The sequence below is a fragment of the Syngnathoides biaculeatus genome, chromosome 18 (assembly GCF_019802595.1).
Source record: "Syngnathoides biaculeatus isolate LvHL_M chromosome 18, ASM1980259v1, whole genome shotgun sequence".
Classification (NCBI taxonomy): domain Eukaryota; kingdom Metazoa; phylum Chordata; class Actinopteri; order Syngnathiformes; family Syngnathidae; genus Syngnathoides; species Syngnathoides biaculeatus.
The window spans coordinates 12684163-12698761 of NC_084657.1; the positions used below are offsets into that span (position 1 = coordinate 12684163).

At 42.3% G+C, this 14599-nt stretch overlaps 1 protein-coding gene across 6 annotated transcripts in view; it reads left to right on the forward strand.

Moving 5' to 3' along the window:
* The window catches only part of sgcd (sarcoglycan, delta (dystrophin-associated glycoprotein)), a 141106-nt gene that overhangs the window by 83815 nt on the left and 42692 nt on the right, over positions 1-14599 (forward strand). For 4 of the 6 annotated variants that reach the window (XM_061803392.1, XM_061803393.1, XM_061803397.1 and 1 more), the window contains one exon: positions 5585-5770. In XM_061803392.1, coding sequence (XP_061659376.1) covers positions 5585-5770 — 186 coding nt within the window. Of the gene's footprint in view, positions 1-2874; positions 2927-5584; positions 5771-14599 lie in introns of all 6 variants that reach the window. The other 2 variants (XM_061803394.1, XM_061803396.1) reach the window with 1 other exon arrangement.

The following is a 14599-nucleotide window of genomic DNA, read 5'->3' on the forward strand; positions in this document are numbered from 1 at the left end:
CAACCCCGCCAATCTAATAGCCTTAATCCTGGAACGGATTCAAAGACACCTTGAGTGGAGTAATCTGAGGGGAAATACTGTAGTCGTGTCTTTGCCAGGCTTAGTCTGAACTGGCACCCCACCGTCACGACGGCGCGTTGGATTCATCCTGGCCTTTTTCCACCCCAAAATAGACATGAAATAAGTTGATTGGGAGAAGCTAGCGAGTCAGCAACATTCTAACAAAATAATACAATTACGGTCATTTGTATGGGCTCAAAAGAATGTTAAATGAACTTCCTGAACTGAGCTTGGGCAGTAAACCTTAAATATAATACTGTACCTTCCTCCCTGTGGTTCCCTGGTGATGAATGTTATCCATCTTTGCTTTGTTGTTTTTTAGTTTTATTTCATTTTTATTTGTTAAGAATATGGGACACTGTTGGAGTTAGTGTTCAATTTATTAACATCAGTCCTGCCACAGTTGATGTACCAAAATTCCTGAAACAGTTTGGAGTCTGACCCAAAATAAAAAAAATAAAAAAAACTAACCTCGATACTATAGTTTTAAACAATTTTCGACCAATTTCTAAACTATTTGACAAATACTGGAGAAAGTGGCATTAGTGGTACTCCTTTTTGGTGGGGTCTGTGCAGTAAAAATGGTTCTGTTAGTCTTTGGAAGCATCACTTGCCCGCTGCACAGCTCGAAAAACGGAGTCCCTCAAAGCTCCATTCTTGGACCTTTTCCATTCTTCTATACCTGCTCCACTTGGGGGTTATCATTATTTGTTGTTTTTTTTTTTTTTGTTATTATGGCATTTCGTTCCACTTTTATGCAGATCTACCTGCCCCTGACACTAAGAGTATCTAATTTGTGTAACACCCTTGCTGGATTGCCTGAAGATAAAATTTCTAATAAAACCCCACCGAAATCATAATTTTCAGAGCCATTGGTACCCAATAATTCCCCCTCCTGACTTGAGTTCCCTCGCTCCCAATATCAGGCACAGTGTTACCAATCTGGGGCTAAAAATTGATTTATTGATTCCATTTTAAAATGGATCAACAGATAAATTCCGTTCTAAAAATCCAGCTTTTTCAATTATTTTCATCTAAGGATGAGCCTTTCATTTCCTTTAAGGATTCTGAGAGGGTTCTTCATGCTTTTGTCACCACCAAACTTGATTATTTTAATGCCCTCTGTATTAGCGTCAGCCAGGCTTTCCACGCTCATTTACATTTGGTCCCGAATGCTGCCGCTCCTCCACTCTCAACTGCAGCACTCATTTTTAAATTTTAAAGAGGCCGTCAATGACTTGGCATTTTTTCCCCCTCTTTATTGCTTACTCTTCTTGCTGAAGTAAGGAAGCAGAATGAGCGTTCTAGTTAACATTGAGTGATTTCCTGCGATATGAAGATAATTTGGGGGTTTATTTTTGCCTTCATTTTCCACTCAGGGATTGATGAGTCTGCTTACCTTTTTCCTCCCTTAAAGATTTAAAGCTCAATTTTGTTTTCTGCACCTCATTTACTATCCAGCGGCGATTAATTAGCGATACGCGTTCATGTGTTGGTTGCGAGCGAATGCCGCATTAAAGGAGTGTTTTATTTAAGGCTTTTTTTTTTTTTTTTTTTTTTTTGACCATGGAAAGCATCGGTTTTGGCTCCAAGCAATTATGCGCCATTGTTAATGATCAAGATGTGGCTGAAAATTAATCGCACAAGGCCACAGTGAAATTAAAATGCTGCGTTTATTGTATCTGCCCGCTTCCCCTCAGTCCCATCTCACACTTTAATGAAAAATTATACTTTTAAAATGGTGGGGAGGACACGTCAGTGGCACACCGCTCACCATCCTCCTCGTCGAAAGACAGCGACGCTAAATTGCTTTTCTTTGTTTTGTTTTTTTTTTTTGTTCCTCTCCACATTCACCTCGCGGTGAGAGGCTAACATCTTAATCATAATTGTGTCATGAACCATAAACACTCATATGCTCGCCGCATAGAAGGAGCCTTGGGCTGAGTTGCAAAAAAATAAAACGAAATCACGATAAAACCCCGGCACGCAAAAATAATAGCGGCGTCGTTCTCAAAGGATTTTTATATTTTTCACAGTCTGTTGAATATGATACTAGATAAAAAGTCATCTGACTATAGCACAAACACCAGGATGAATCTCCATGCCCACTAAAGATTAACGTGGTGTTCCCCCTGGACCGGTTCCGAGTCACCAGTCAATTGCCTTATCAAGCTACTCGAGATATGATATCATTCTTCCATCGCTGTTCTAACATGCTTGTCCTCAGGGTGGCGGGTAACGCTAAAGCCTCTCCTAGCCAACTTTTGGCGAGAGAAGCGGGATGCTTGTGAACAATTTAGTCTGTTACCCAACATCCATTATGAGCCCTCTTCAGGTGTGCCGTGGGAAGTTATCCAATTTTATTTAATTGCAAAAAATATATATATATTTCCAAGAAATAATGTATCTTTATTCATCTATTCATGCCAGTGAGGCACAATGACAGACAGAACAAAAAATCCTCTTCTATTAGATTGCAGGAAGTACATACAGTAATTAATCAATCCATTTTTGGTGACATTTACTTTTGCTGGTGTACCGTGGGATTTTTCAATTGTAAAATATGTGCCTTGCCTCTAAAAAGGTTGGAAATCACTGCCTTAGATGATGACTCAATAAGAATGCAGTACACAATGGTTACACAAAAATGGTTCCTAAAACAAGATTTTTCGGTCAAACTAGATATATTGGATTGAAACGTTAAATAACTGGATTATACTTAATAAATGTATTTGATCGAATTTTTTAAAAAACAGTTTGAAACCCCAAGCATTGAATGTCGTTCGAACATATAATTCGGTGATTCTTTTGCAGACCACTAGAGGGAGCCTGCAAAGCGATGTTACGGACCGGTTACGAGTTTCAGGTATACGGCAGTTTTTAAAATGATGCATTGCCAGTATGAGCTGTTTGTTTTTCACGTTATTGTATAACCATAATGCTCTGTCATTTGTAAAATGAATACTGTTAACTCGCGATTAAAGCAATGTATTTTTTTTTTTTTACCCGACTTTCCATTAGACTCCTCTGTTTAAACAGGAGTCATCGGATTAAAGGGGTATATTAAAAACCCCTTCTGAGTTTCTTAGGCTGGCGTAGGCGTTGCTCGATGACCTTAAACTTACACACACTAGAACTTTTTTTTTTTAACCAGCCAGCCACATTGCCGTAATGGTTTGTTTAGCTGCACATTGTGCAGCTAATATAAAGTGCAGCTGGCTCTCGGCCATTGGCTCGATTCGTATTCACGCGGCTGCTGAGGGGCTGCGCCTGTTGGCACCGGCGGGTCCTGGCTGGTCCGTGTCCACGTGCAGTCCATAAAAGGCCTGAATCGGGCAGCTGTTTGGCACTAGGAAGCGGCCGATAACATTTGTATAAAGCTAATTTCTCTCTTAATAAGGGCTGTAATTGTTTTGTTGTTTTAATTTTTTTTTCTTCAGTCTGTGGTTCATTGAAGTCACAGCAGTGCATGAAGGCGGTCCAATTGTTTGTTTTGCCTCTGATTTGCTTCTCCTCTCTTGTCGTCCATCCCCAGTTTTGGTACAGTGATCTTTACTGCAGTGCCATCAGTGGGTTGCTTTTTAATTTTTTTTTTTTTTTTATTCCAGGCGAGCCTTTGTAAACAATGTCACAGTGAATAATCGAGTAAGACAAAACAGCAATTAAATCTGATTAACGCCTCCAAAAGTATTTTTAGTGCTCCCGACGATAGCGCTCCCGAAATAGTCCGCCGAGTCGCCGTCGCCGCATCTTTCTTCCTCGTCTGACGGATTAGGCTTTAGTGAACGTTCCATCACGTTCGCTTCGACGCGGATTTCATAAAAATGTCTTCCGTTGTAAACAAAATGTGTTTTTTGGGCCTTTTAACGGCAGCCGACTCGGTTTCTTATCCGGGCCGTGACTGCTCATAGTAAAAATGTCGTACTACACTGAAGGCGCGCAACTCTGAGTTGCAAACCAAATGTGTCCTGCCTTGAAAGTGTTCGCGAGTGTAAAATGTTGGTTGTTGTTAAATTGATTATTCCTCAACTGGGTACTGCGGTGGTGACTAAGCCAAATTTGGACTGCAAATCAGAATGCGCCGTAGTTGTCATGAGCAGGGCTGGGGCACTGCCAGGAGGGGCGTGGCCTGGTCACCGCTCTGGGCAGTGCCACCTCTGGCATTCGGCATGTTAATTGACCATGTATTTATCTTGGAGTTTTTGTCACGGGCATTTGCCAGTTCATTGAGTTTGCAGCGGGTCACCGGGTGGGGACACTGCTTCTGAAATAAAACCCACTGGACATTATGCCTTTGTTTCGGAATCCTGCATTTGGGTCCTCCCCCCAACCGGCGGCTTGTGACAGTAATACTCAGTGTAGTTACTGTAAATATATGAAAAATATGAATGGTACTTTTGGTATTTTCTAATTTAAAAACTAAGTACTGCAGGAACTGATGGACCACATATTCTTACATCATTACACACTATTCATAACCTTAAAACGCTGTACGTTGGTATCGCCGTCAGCCGATGGGGGCGGGGGGCCCCCCGCAGTCATCTTTGTTCCTCTTCTCATAGATTAGATTAGGCTTGAGTGATGACGGGCTCACGGTGGGCCAGGGACACGAGTTTGACTAAATCCCGGGAAATGAGACTGCCAAACTTGAAGCCTGGTCCAAATAATCAGAATTTTCTTTGCTAGCTTTGCCCTCCCGCTTTGGGATTTCCCACCCGTCCTTTAGCCTGAGACATCAAAAAAAAAATAAGATAAGCCATCCCGTCGGAATGGAAACAAGCAAGCTAGTCTATAGCCGGAATCTCACGTCTTGCGCCATTTGTTTCAGTTAGCCACAAGATGCGTCCGCTTGTCAAAAGCCATTTGACGGCCAAAACTCTGAGAATGCTAAATCGTATTTTAGTTATTAGGGCCGCCTTTTTAAGGCGGCCTTTCAAGTGCCTCCACTTCAGCGTGGTTGGACAATTAGAATCGTCATTAACTGCTCTTGGATGTCATCGACGGGACTGAGGAGACGCGTTAGCGTTTTGCAGGCTTTATTGGCCGATCAATCAATATGATAGCTAACTAAACTTTTGTCAAGCGCTCGACGACCACAGGAGCAAAGTTTACAGCCCGTGCCTGCCGGGATGGGAACTGGTGGAATTTTAAAAAGTAGACAGATGAAGTAAAAGTCCTAAAATCACAAAGTTTTATTTTTCTCAAGTTGGAATATTTGGCTAATTTCTACGTTAACATGAATCAAGTTTAATATTAACGGGAAAAAACATGGACATTGAAATAGCTTTGCGTTTAGGAGAGTGACGTCATAAATTTACATTTTTGACATTGCAAAATTACTTATACTGTATCGTAGCAGTAACCACACAAAAACTTTTTTTTTTTTTCAATTTGCTCATCTCACAAGTACCAAAAATCATTCCGACTTTGAATCCGTTCAGTCAGTTTGTCATAATTGTCGTGATTCGCCCTTTGCATGATGAGACCTCCAACAATCCTGACGTGGTTCTGCTCTCCCTGGCAGATGACCCAAGAACAGTGCAGTCACAGGAACAATGTCCAGAGTTCAGAACCAGCGCACGTGTACAAAGTGGGCATCTACGGCTGGAGGAAACGCTGCCTTTACTTCTTCGTCCTGCTACTGATGATACTCATCCTCGTCAATCTGGCGCTCACCATCTGGATCCTCAAGGTCATGAACTTCACCATCGTGAGTACCTTTTGGTTTCGCTCGCTTACAAATGCTCCAGGTATAAAGTAGCTAAAAAAAAAAAAAGATCCCCCTCCATCAAAATCGTTTTTTAATGTTGTAAAAGTCAAAAAGTGTGACAGTGATGCGCTTTGTCAAGTGCATGCAAATAACCTCTAAACACCAAAGCGCTTGAAAAAAAAAACAGGACTTTTTTTTGACAAAATTAATATTAGTCCCTCCCCACATAGCACATTTTTCTTAAAAAAAAAAAAAAAGAAAACTTGAAAAATATTTTTTCTGGATAGAGTAGATGGTAGGGGGATATACTGTATAAATATTCTACATTTAATTTTTCAACAATTACCTTGGGGAAAAAAAATTGAAAGTATGACTTAGTCTGAACTTTTTTCTTTTTTTTTCTGAAGGAGGCCATCTGGCAATAGTAGATCGGTGAAGTTTTTTTAAATTTATTTTTATCTGTAAAGTTCGGGCTCTTGGAGAAATAAAAAAAATATATATATTTCCTCATAAGGTACACCTTTTTTAACAAAAACTTTTTTTTTTTACTTTGGAAAAAATGTGATCTCAATTTCTGAATACTGAGACATTTTTTCCCCCCAAAAAATTATTTCCGAAAATAATCAATTTATTTTTCTTCCCCCTCCATAAGTGTTACCTGCTTGTGCGAGCTTTCTAAGATTAAAAAGAAAAAAAATCCATCAGACCCCCAGTAAAATGGCTTCCTTGTTGCCGTGAAGAAATACAACGCCCGATGTTTGACTCGTCATCCGTCACCGAGGGCGAGAGCGGTGCTTGGAAACGACGACGTCCTTGTCGCCGCTAATACGTTCGGAACGTTTTTGCCTCCCTTTGAATGTGCGGGCCGACGTATTAAATCGTCATCGCGCCTCACGTGTGCCATGAGAAAGTGCTCGCTGATTTATGTAGATCTCATATTAAAGCCCCGCTGTGAAGTGGACCTCATGTTTTATTCATAACTAACTGTGTGCGATGGCATGTTTTGTGTGTGTGTGTGTGTGTGTGTGTGTGTGTGTGTGTGTGTGTACGCACGCGTGCATGTAGCGCTTTGTAGTTTGTGAGTCATCATGAGCGCTGTGGATTACGGAGGGGCGAGACAGATGAGTCGACACAGTGAGGGAGAGCCGGCATGAAAGCCGGAGGCGGAAAACAAGAGCGCAGTCACAAATCACGTGATTCCAGCGGAAGAGGGAAACTTGCGCTATTTCCGAAGAATAGGAATATGCAGGAACCCGTCCGGTAATTGAATACAGTCCATTGGTGGGGGGAAAAAGGAAAAAGGGGACAAAAATCGGTCCATTCTCCACAAAAATGAAACCACCGGAATATCCTTCCACTTGACAAGACGCTCGTCCTCACGAGGGTGGCGGCAGAGCTGGAGCCTATCCCGGCTAAATTTGGGAGAAAGGCGGGCGACACCCTCAACTGGTCATTTCGAAAATGCCACTGAGTGGGAACTGAACCCACGCTTCCTGCACCAAAGTCAGTGGACCACTGCAGTGACAATCCACCGTCATGATTTTTTTTTATTTAATAAAAATTAATTTATACTACAATTTGACCCCCAAAATTTGGAATATTATACATTTGTTGCAATTTTTTAATAAGTTGTAATAGTACGTGGATTTAAGTGTTTACAAGAAAAAAAATTGGAATTTCACGAATATACTGTAAAGTTGTAGCAACATGATTTGGAAAAAAAAATTGTAGCATAGTTATAGACATTCTGGTGGTAATGTGACATTTGTCGTGATTTTTCTGAAAAAAAATGGCAATGGAATGAGGGGAAAAATTATTTTTTATCAGAATAAAATCAGGAAATATCGTAACATTGTCATAATATGATCGTTATTGTGATTTTTCTGAAAAAAATTGAAATAGTACCAAAAATGAAGTTTACAAGAATAGTCTGAATTCACTTTCTTTTTAGTCGTGATTTTCAAACATTTGAATTTGAGAAAAAAAAAAATTCATTACATGTTGCGCTTTTTCTGGTAGTATTGCTGTATTCTTGCAGCACGACGGGCGCCGACTGCACAATGTCGTCGTGTCGGGTGTGGACCGAGCAGATGGCGTGCGCAAGCGCGAGGCGCCAGTGAGAATCTCTTTGCATATTTGAACAATTCTGCTCCGAGCTCAATGTGACACTCTCCGAAAGCGTCCCAATGGTCCGGAGGCACAGACCTGAGAGTCGGGAGGTCCTCTCGCGTTTCGTTTTTTTTTTTTTTTTTTTTTTTTTTTTTTTTTTTTTTTTTTTTGCCCCACTGCACTTCTAACTTTGGATGACATGACCCCAACGCAGATGTTCCCTTCTGGCATCTGCGCAAGAATGCTAATCGCCTTTTATGTAAAGATACACTCGTTAGATGCAAGACTGAAGCCTTGTGCATGTTTTCGCTGAGAGCAAGAAGTGTTTTTTTTCTTTTTTTTTTCCCCTCCTTCTCCAAATACTGTAGAAGGGTGTAAGTCTTTTTTTGTTTGTTTTTTTTTGTTTTCCTTGAAAAATGATTCGTTGTTCAGACAACTATATCTTATTTAACAAAAAGTGATGTTATGAGAGCAAGTAACTTTTTTTGTCTGTAATTACTTTAATCCTTTTTTTTTTTTACTTTTTCCAAAATATTCTGAGCACTGAGAGACAAAACTAAAATGGATATTTTGTTTATATTCCTAGATTGGATATTTCTTTCTGAAAAAGTGTTTTGAGTGGTCAAGGAAGAAATTAAATTCATCTCACAGCACCAATGAAATAACCTGAAAAATTGCCCCCGAAATGACAACAATTCTTGAAATTATTTATTTTCAGAATAGAGTAATTTTCAAACAAATCTGAGGAAAAAAAAGACATTGTAAAAATACGGAGCCCCTAAAGGGACTTTGAAAATAAAAACTGGTTTCTCATTGTAATGAGTAACTTTGTCATTGTAATGAGTAACTTTGTCAAAAAACTGCTACCTATGGGTCGTAGCCTATTTAACTGCTAGCGGTAGCTCCCTGCGTTCAGGTAGTCTTAGCTTATTTACCTGCTTGCGGTAGCTTCCTGAATAAGGAATAAGGGTCTTTTATACATGTACACATGCAATGGATTAGTTACTCATTACAATGAGAAATTTACTCATTACAATGCAAAAGTTTTTACTGAGGAGAGTCACTGGTGTAGTGGTACACAGGCCTGACTTTGGTGCAGACAGCGTGGAATCGATTCCCGCACAATGACGGGGTCTATTTGCCCTCCGACGAACTGGCGACAGGGTGTCGTCTGTCTTTCGCCTGAAGTTAGTTGAGATAGGCTCCGGCACTCTCTTGTGATGATAAGCGGCCTGGAAAATAGATGGATATTTACTGCAAATTAACAGTAGCAGTAGCTTTAGCAGGGAGGTCCGGAATTCCCTCTCCCCAGGTACTTCATCCAAGGGGGGGGACTGGTGCCTCGTGAAATCTGCAGCAACCCGTTTCCATAGTTGATATGCAATTTTTCTGTTATGAAATGGAGGCAGGAATGAGATGCGGTCAAGCGTTGTTACAGGAAGGAAGACGCTGCAACTTTGCGATCTTCAGCGTGAAAAGAAGCCTGTTGAGTTGTAGCCGACAAAGTGATTAAATACGGAACAGTAAGAAACATCCAGATTGGACAAATAATTACCTGCCACCGTGGGAATGTTGGATTGTTTGCATGCGTATGTGTGTTTTTAATTTCATCGAAAAATATTACTGTGCCGTAGCGCAGCGTTGAAACGAAAGAAATTCTTCCATTTTCCACTCGCCTGCCTCGCGCTTGTTCGCACGTAATTGCTTCGGAAGAAAACAAGTTTGGATGTGGAAATGAGGCTGCGGTGCCGTACTTTTTTTTTTTTGTTGTTTGACGCTGGTTGACTTGCAAATCTTTAAAAGTCGCTTGTCGCTGAGGGAATAATCTAAACGGGAATTTTGCCTTTACTACCTGTGCAACATTATTAGACGACAAGCATGGCCAATTCGGTTTTAATTGAAATTTTAGCTTATAAAAGTTGTCTTAGATTTTCTAAAATGTTTTTTTTTTTTTTAATTTGCATTTCATGGCGGACCAGATCAAATGCTCACGTGGGCCAGGTATTTGGCCCACGGCCCTTTGGTTGCCCATCCCCAGATAAGCACAGTGTATGGACATCCGACACAAAGACTTTGATGCTTCCTTTGAGCCTTTTTTTGACCTTCGACCTTTCCACATGTGAACCGGTGTAATTGGAAATGGCGCAGAAGCAACGGTGTCCTCCAATGCATATCTCGTTGCTGTTGCACAAAAAAAAATATATATATATAATACATTTTCAAAAAGGAAACATTCAATTTCACCATACAAAGCAAGACTCAATGTGCAGAATGAAGGAATTTTTCTTTTTTGAAAGCGTGAAGGATGCCAAATTCAAAGGGGTGCGGGCTTCAAGTGATTTGAACAAGGACTAACGAGGGGGTTCAGTGTTGCCTCAGATTGTGACATTCTGTTCAACGAATTTTATATTGAACTTGTTTAAAAAAGAAAAATATTTCAAACCTTCGAGACTTTATTGTAATAAGAAAATTATCCATCCATTTTCTGTCCTGCTTGTCCTCTTCACGTTCACGGGCAGGGTAGAACCGATTCTAGTTAACTTTTTGGAGAGAGAGAGAGAGAGAAGTGGGGTGCGATCTGGACTGGTGCCCAGTCAAATGATTTTTGGCGAGAGAAGCGAGGTGGGCCGTGGACTGAACGCCACCCGATCATAGCTCATATTGGAGAAATTTTAATTATCTATGCAAAATTTTGTCAACAACGAACATAATACGCATGTTTTGGGGATGCGGGAGGAAAGGTGACTTGTGGCGGTGAGAGAAGCAGATTATAGTCAGTCACACCTTCATCCATCCATTTTATTTGCCGCTTATCCTCACGAGGGTCGCGGGGAGTGCCGGAGCCTGTCCCAGCTGTCAATGGGTGGGAGGCGGGGTACACCCCGAACTGGTTCCCAGCCAATCGCAATGCACATGGAGACAGACAATAGTTGCACTCACGATCACATTTTTAGGGGCAATTTAGAGTCTCCAATTAATTTTGCATATGCGGGATTGAACCCAGGTCCTCAGAACTGTGAAGCCAACGCTCTCCATCTGAGCCACAATGCCGCCAGATTCACACCTACGCATGTAATTACACTTACATCTTTTTTTTGGGCTCACGCAAAAGTTGATTTGTTCTTGAAGAGGTTAATTTCCCTCAAATGGCTTTGCTGCAGTTTTTGGGATGACATCCACACACACACACAAACACACACCCGTTAACGTGGCTGCGACGGCGGCCATTCTCTGAACCGTTAAAAACAATAAGTGAGTCCAATTAAGTCAAAATAATGACTTCATAATCGAGAGCTTAATCGCTCTACTTTGACCCGATTTATTCATAACGGTGTATTTTTTTCGAGTGTTTTGTCCTCATGGGGACCGGTCAACATTCAAAAGCCAGAGAGAGAGAGAAAGCGAGAGCGCTCCCCGCAGGTAGCAAGCATCAGCTGTCATTCGCGAGTCGCAAAGTCATTGGTGGTGCCCAAGCAAACAGGAAATCCATCAGCTCCGCTGACACGGAGCAGCTGCAGCCAAATCCAGAGCCAAAACGATGTCTTGGAGAAGACTCAAAACTTTAGGTAAAATCAGACTACGAGTGATAAACTTTATTTTTGGTTACGCTGAGGCGCTTCGAATGATGGCAACGTGACTCCCGTTGAGCGCGATTGACGTAATGTGATGAGAGACAGTTTTGAAATGATGACTCTTGGTCTAATTATCGCACACAAGTTGGCATTTGAAAAGTGGCATTGAGCATTTTTCTACCCGCTCCTAAGACCACAATAGTCATTGGCTGGTTGCAAGCGTGATATGGGGACAGCCCCCCCCCCCCCCACACACACACACACACACACACACACATCACCTCGCCCGTGCAGCGGTTTTATCTCTCCTCATTTGCATTTACGGGCGACTTACGGGCCCTTTGCCCTAATCTGCCTCCGCGGGTTTATCTCCACGTGCCCCATCGTTCATTTTCAGGCTGTCGACCCCCCACCCCCACCCGCCCTCGCCGCTCTCTCCGCCTCTCATCGCGTTGATGGATGACGCCGCACGGCAGCGAGGACCTCCGTTGGGCCCGTTCGAGTGGGGCGCGGGGCGGCAATCTCGAAGCTAATTCCGCTGATAGCCATCTTGTAGCGCTGACTAATGATATCGACTGCTACGTTAGCTGCCATATGCTTTATCGCGAGTGATCCAAACCAAAGTCCTCTAGCTTAATGCTAACCTATCATATGAAACACCATTGGTTGGCTGATTGAAATTAGCATAGGAGTTCCTGTAATTACAAACCTCCGAAAAAACGTGTTTCTTGACGAATAATATAAGTGACAATATATTAATATACAATATGTTCAGTAATCTCCCATCCATCACGGTGGTCATGTTCCAGACCCCCCTCGTTAAGTGAAATAGAAGTACCGTATAGAAATGCACTTTCCGCATGCTTTTATACCATTAGACAGACATTTAAATACTAATATATTGAGTGAAAGCGCAATGGATAACATAGAAATATTGTAGAAAATGTATATTAATAAAAAAAAAAAAAGAGTAACAGCTGGTGTGTCAGTACACGGTACTACACTGAAGGTATGCAGATCTAAATTCGGACTTGCCCTTATATTATTCTGTTTTAAAATCTTCTTTTCCTTTCGGCTTGTCCCGTTAGGGGTCGCCACAGCGTGTCATCTTTTGCCATCTTAGCCTATCTCCTGCATCTTCCTCTCTAACCCCAACTGCCCTCATGTCTTCCCTCACCACATCCATAAACCTTCTCTTTGGTCTTCCTCTCGCTTTTTTGCCTGGGAGCTCCATCCTCAGCATCCTTCTACCAATATACTCACTCTCTCGCCTCTGAACATGTCCAAACCATCGAAGTCTGCTCTCTCGAATCTTGTCTCCAAAACATCCAGCTTTGGCTGTCCCTCTAATGAGCTCATTTCTAATCCTATCCAACCTGGTCACTCCGAGCGAGAACCTCAACATCTTCATTTCTGCCACCTCCAGTTCAGCTTCCTGTTGTTTCTTCAGTGCCACCGTCTCTAATCCGTACATCATGGCCGGCCTCACCACTGTTTTGTAAACTTTGCCCTTCATCCTAGCAGACACTCTTCTGTCACATAACACACCAGACACCTTTGCCAGCTGTTCCAACCTGCTTGGACCCGTTTCTTCACTTCCTGACCACAGTCTCCATTGCTCTGTATTGTTGACCCCAAGTATTTGAAGTCGTCCACCCTCGCTATCTCTTCTCCCTGTAGCCTCACTCTTCCCCCTCTACTTTTCTCATTCACGCACATATATTCTGTTTTACTTCGGCTAATCTTCATTCCTCTCCTTTCCAGTGCATGTCTCCATCTTTCCAATTGTTCCTCTGCATGCTCCCTGCTTTCACTGCATATGACAATATCATCTGCGAACATCATGGTCCAAGGGGATTCCAGTCTAACCTCATCTGTCAGCCTATCCATTACCACTGCAAACAGGAAGGGGGTCAGAGCTGATCCCTGATGCAGTCCCACCTCCACCTTAAATTCCTCTGTCAAACCTAAGGCACACCTCACCGTTGTTCTGCTGCCATCATACATGTCCTGTACTATTTTAACATACTTCTCTGCCACACCAGACTTACGCATGCAGTACCACAGTTCCTCTCTTGGTACTCTGTCATAGGCTTTCTCTAGATCCACAAAGACACAATGTAGCTCCTTCTGACCTTCTCTGTACTTTTCCACGAGCATCCTCAAGGCAAATAATGCATCTGTGGTACTCTTTCTAGGCATGAAACCATACTGTTGCTCGCAGATACTTACTTCTGACCTGAGTCTAGCCTCCACTACTCTTTCCCATAACTTCATTGTGTGGCTCATCAACTTTATTCCTCTATAGTTCCCACAGCTCTGAACATCCCCTTTGTTCTTAAAAATGGGAACTAGAACACTTTTCCTCCATTCTTCAGGCATCTTTTCGCCCGCTAGTATTCTGTTGAATAAGTTGGTCAAAAACTCCACAGCCATCTCTCCAAATTGCTTCCATACCTCTACCGGTATGTCATCAGGACCAACTGCCTTTCCATTTTTCATCCTTTGTAGTGCCTTTCTGACTTCCCTTAGTAATCATTTCCACTTCCTGGTCCTTCACTCTTGCCTCTTCAACTCTTCCTTCTCTCTCATTTTCTTCATTCATCAACTTCTCAAAGTATTCTTTCCATCTATTTAGTACACTACCGGCACCAGTCAACACATTTCCATCTCTATCCTTAATCACCCTTACCTGCTGCACATCCTTCCCATCTCTATCCCTCTGTCTGGCCAACCTGTAGAGATCCTTTTCTCCTTCTTTCGTGTCCAACCTGGTGTACATGTCTTCATATGCCTCTTGTTTAGCCTTTGCCACCTCTACCTTTGCCCTACGTCGCATCTCGATTGTACTCCTTTCGCCTCTCCTCAGTCCTCTCAGTATCCCACTTCTTCTTCGCTAATCTCTTTCCTTGTATGACTCCTGTATTTTGGGGTTCCACCACCAAGTCTCCTTCTCCCCTTTCCTACCAGATGACACACCAAGTACTCTCCTGCCTGTCTCTCTGATCACATTGGCTGTCGTCGTCCAGTTCCGGGAGCTTCGGTTGTCCATCGAGAGCCTGTCTCACCTCTTTCCGGAAGGCCGCACAACATTCTTCCTTTCTCAGCTTCCACCACATGGTTCTCTGCTCTACCTTTGTCTTCTTAA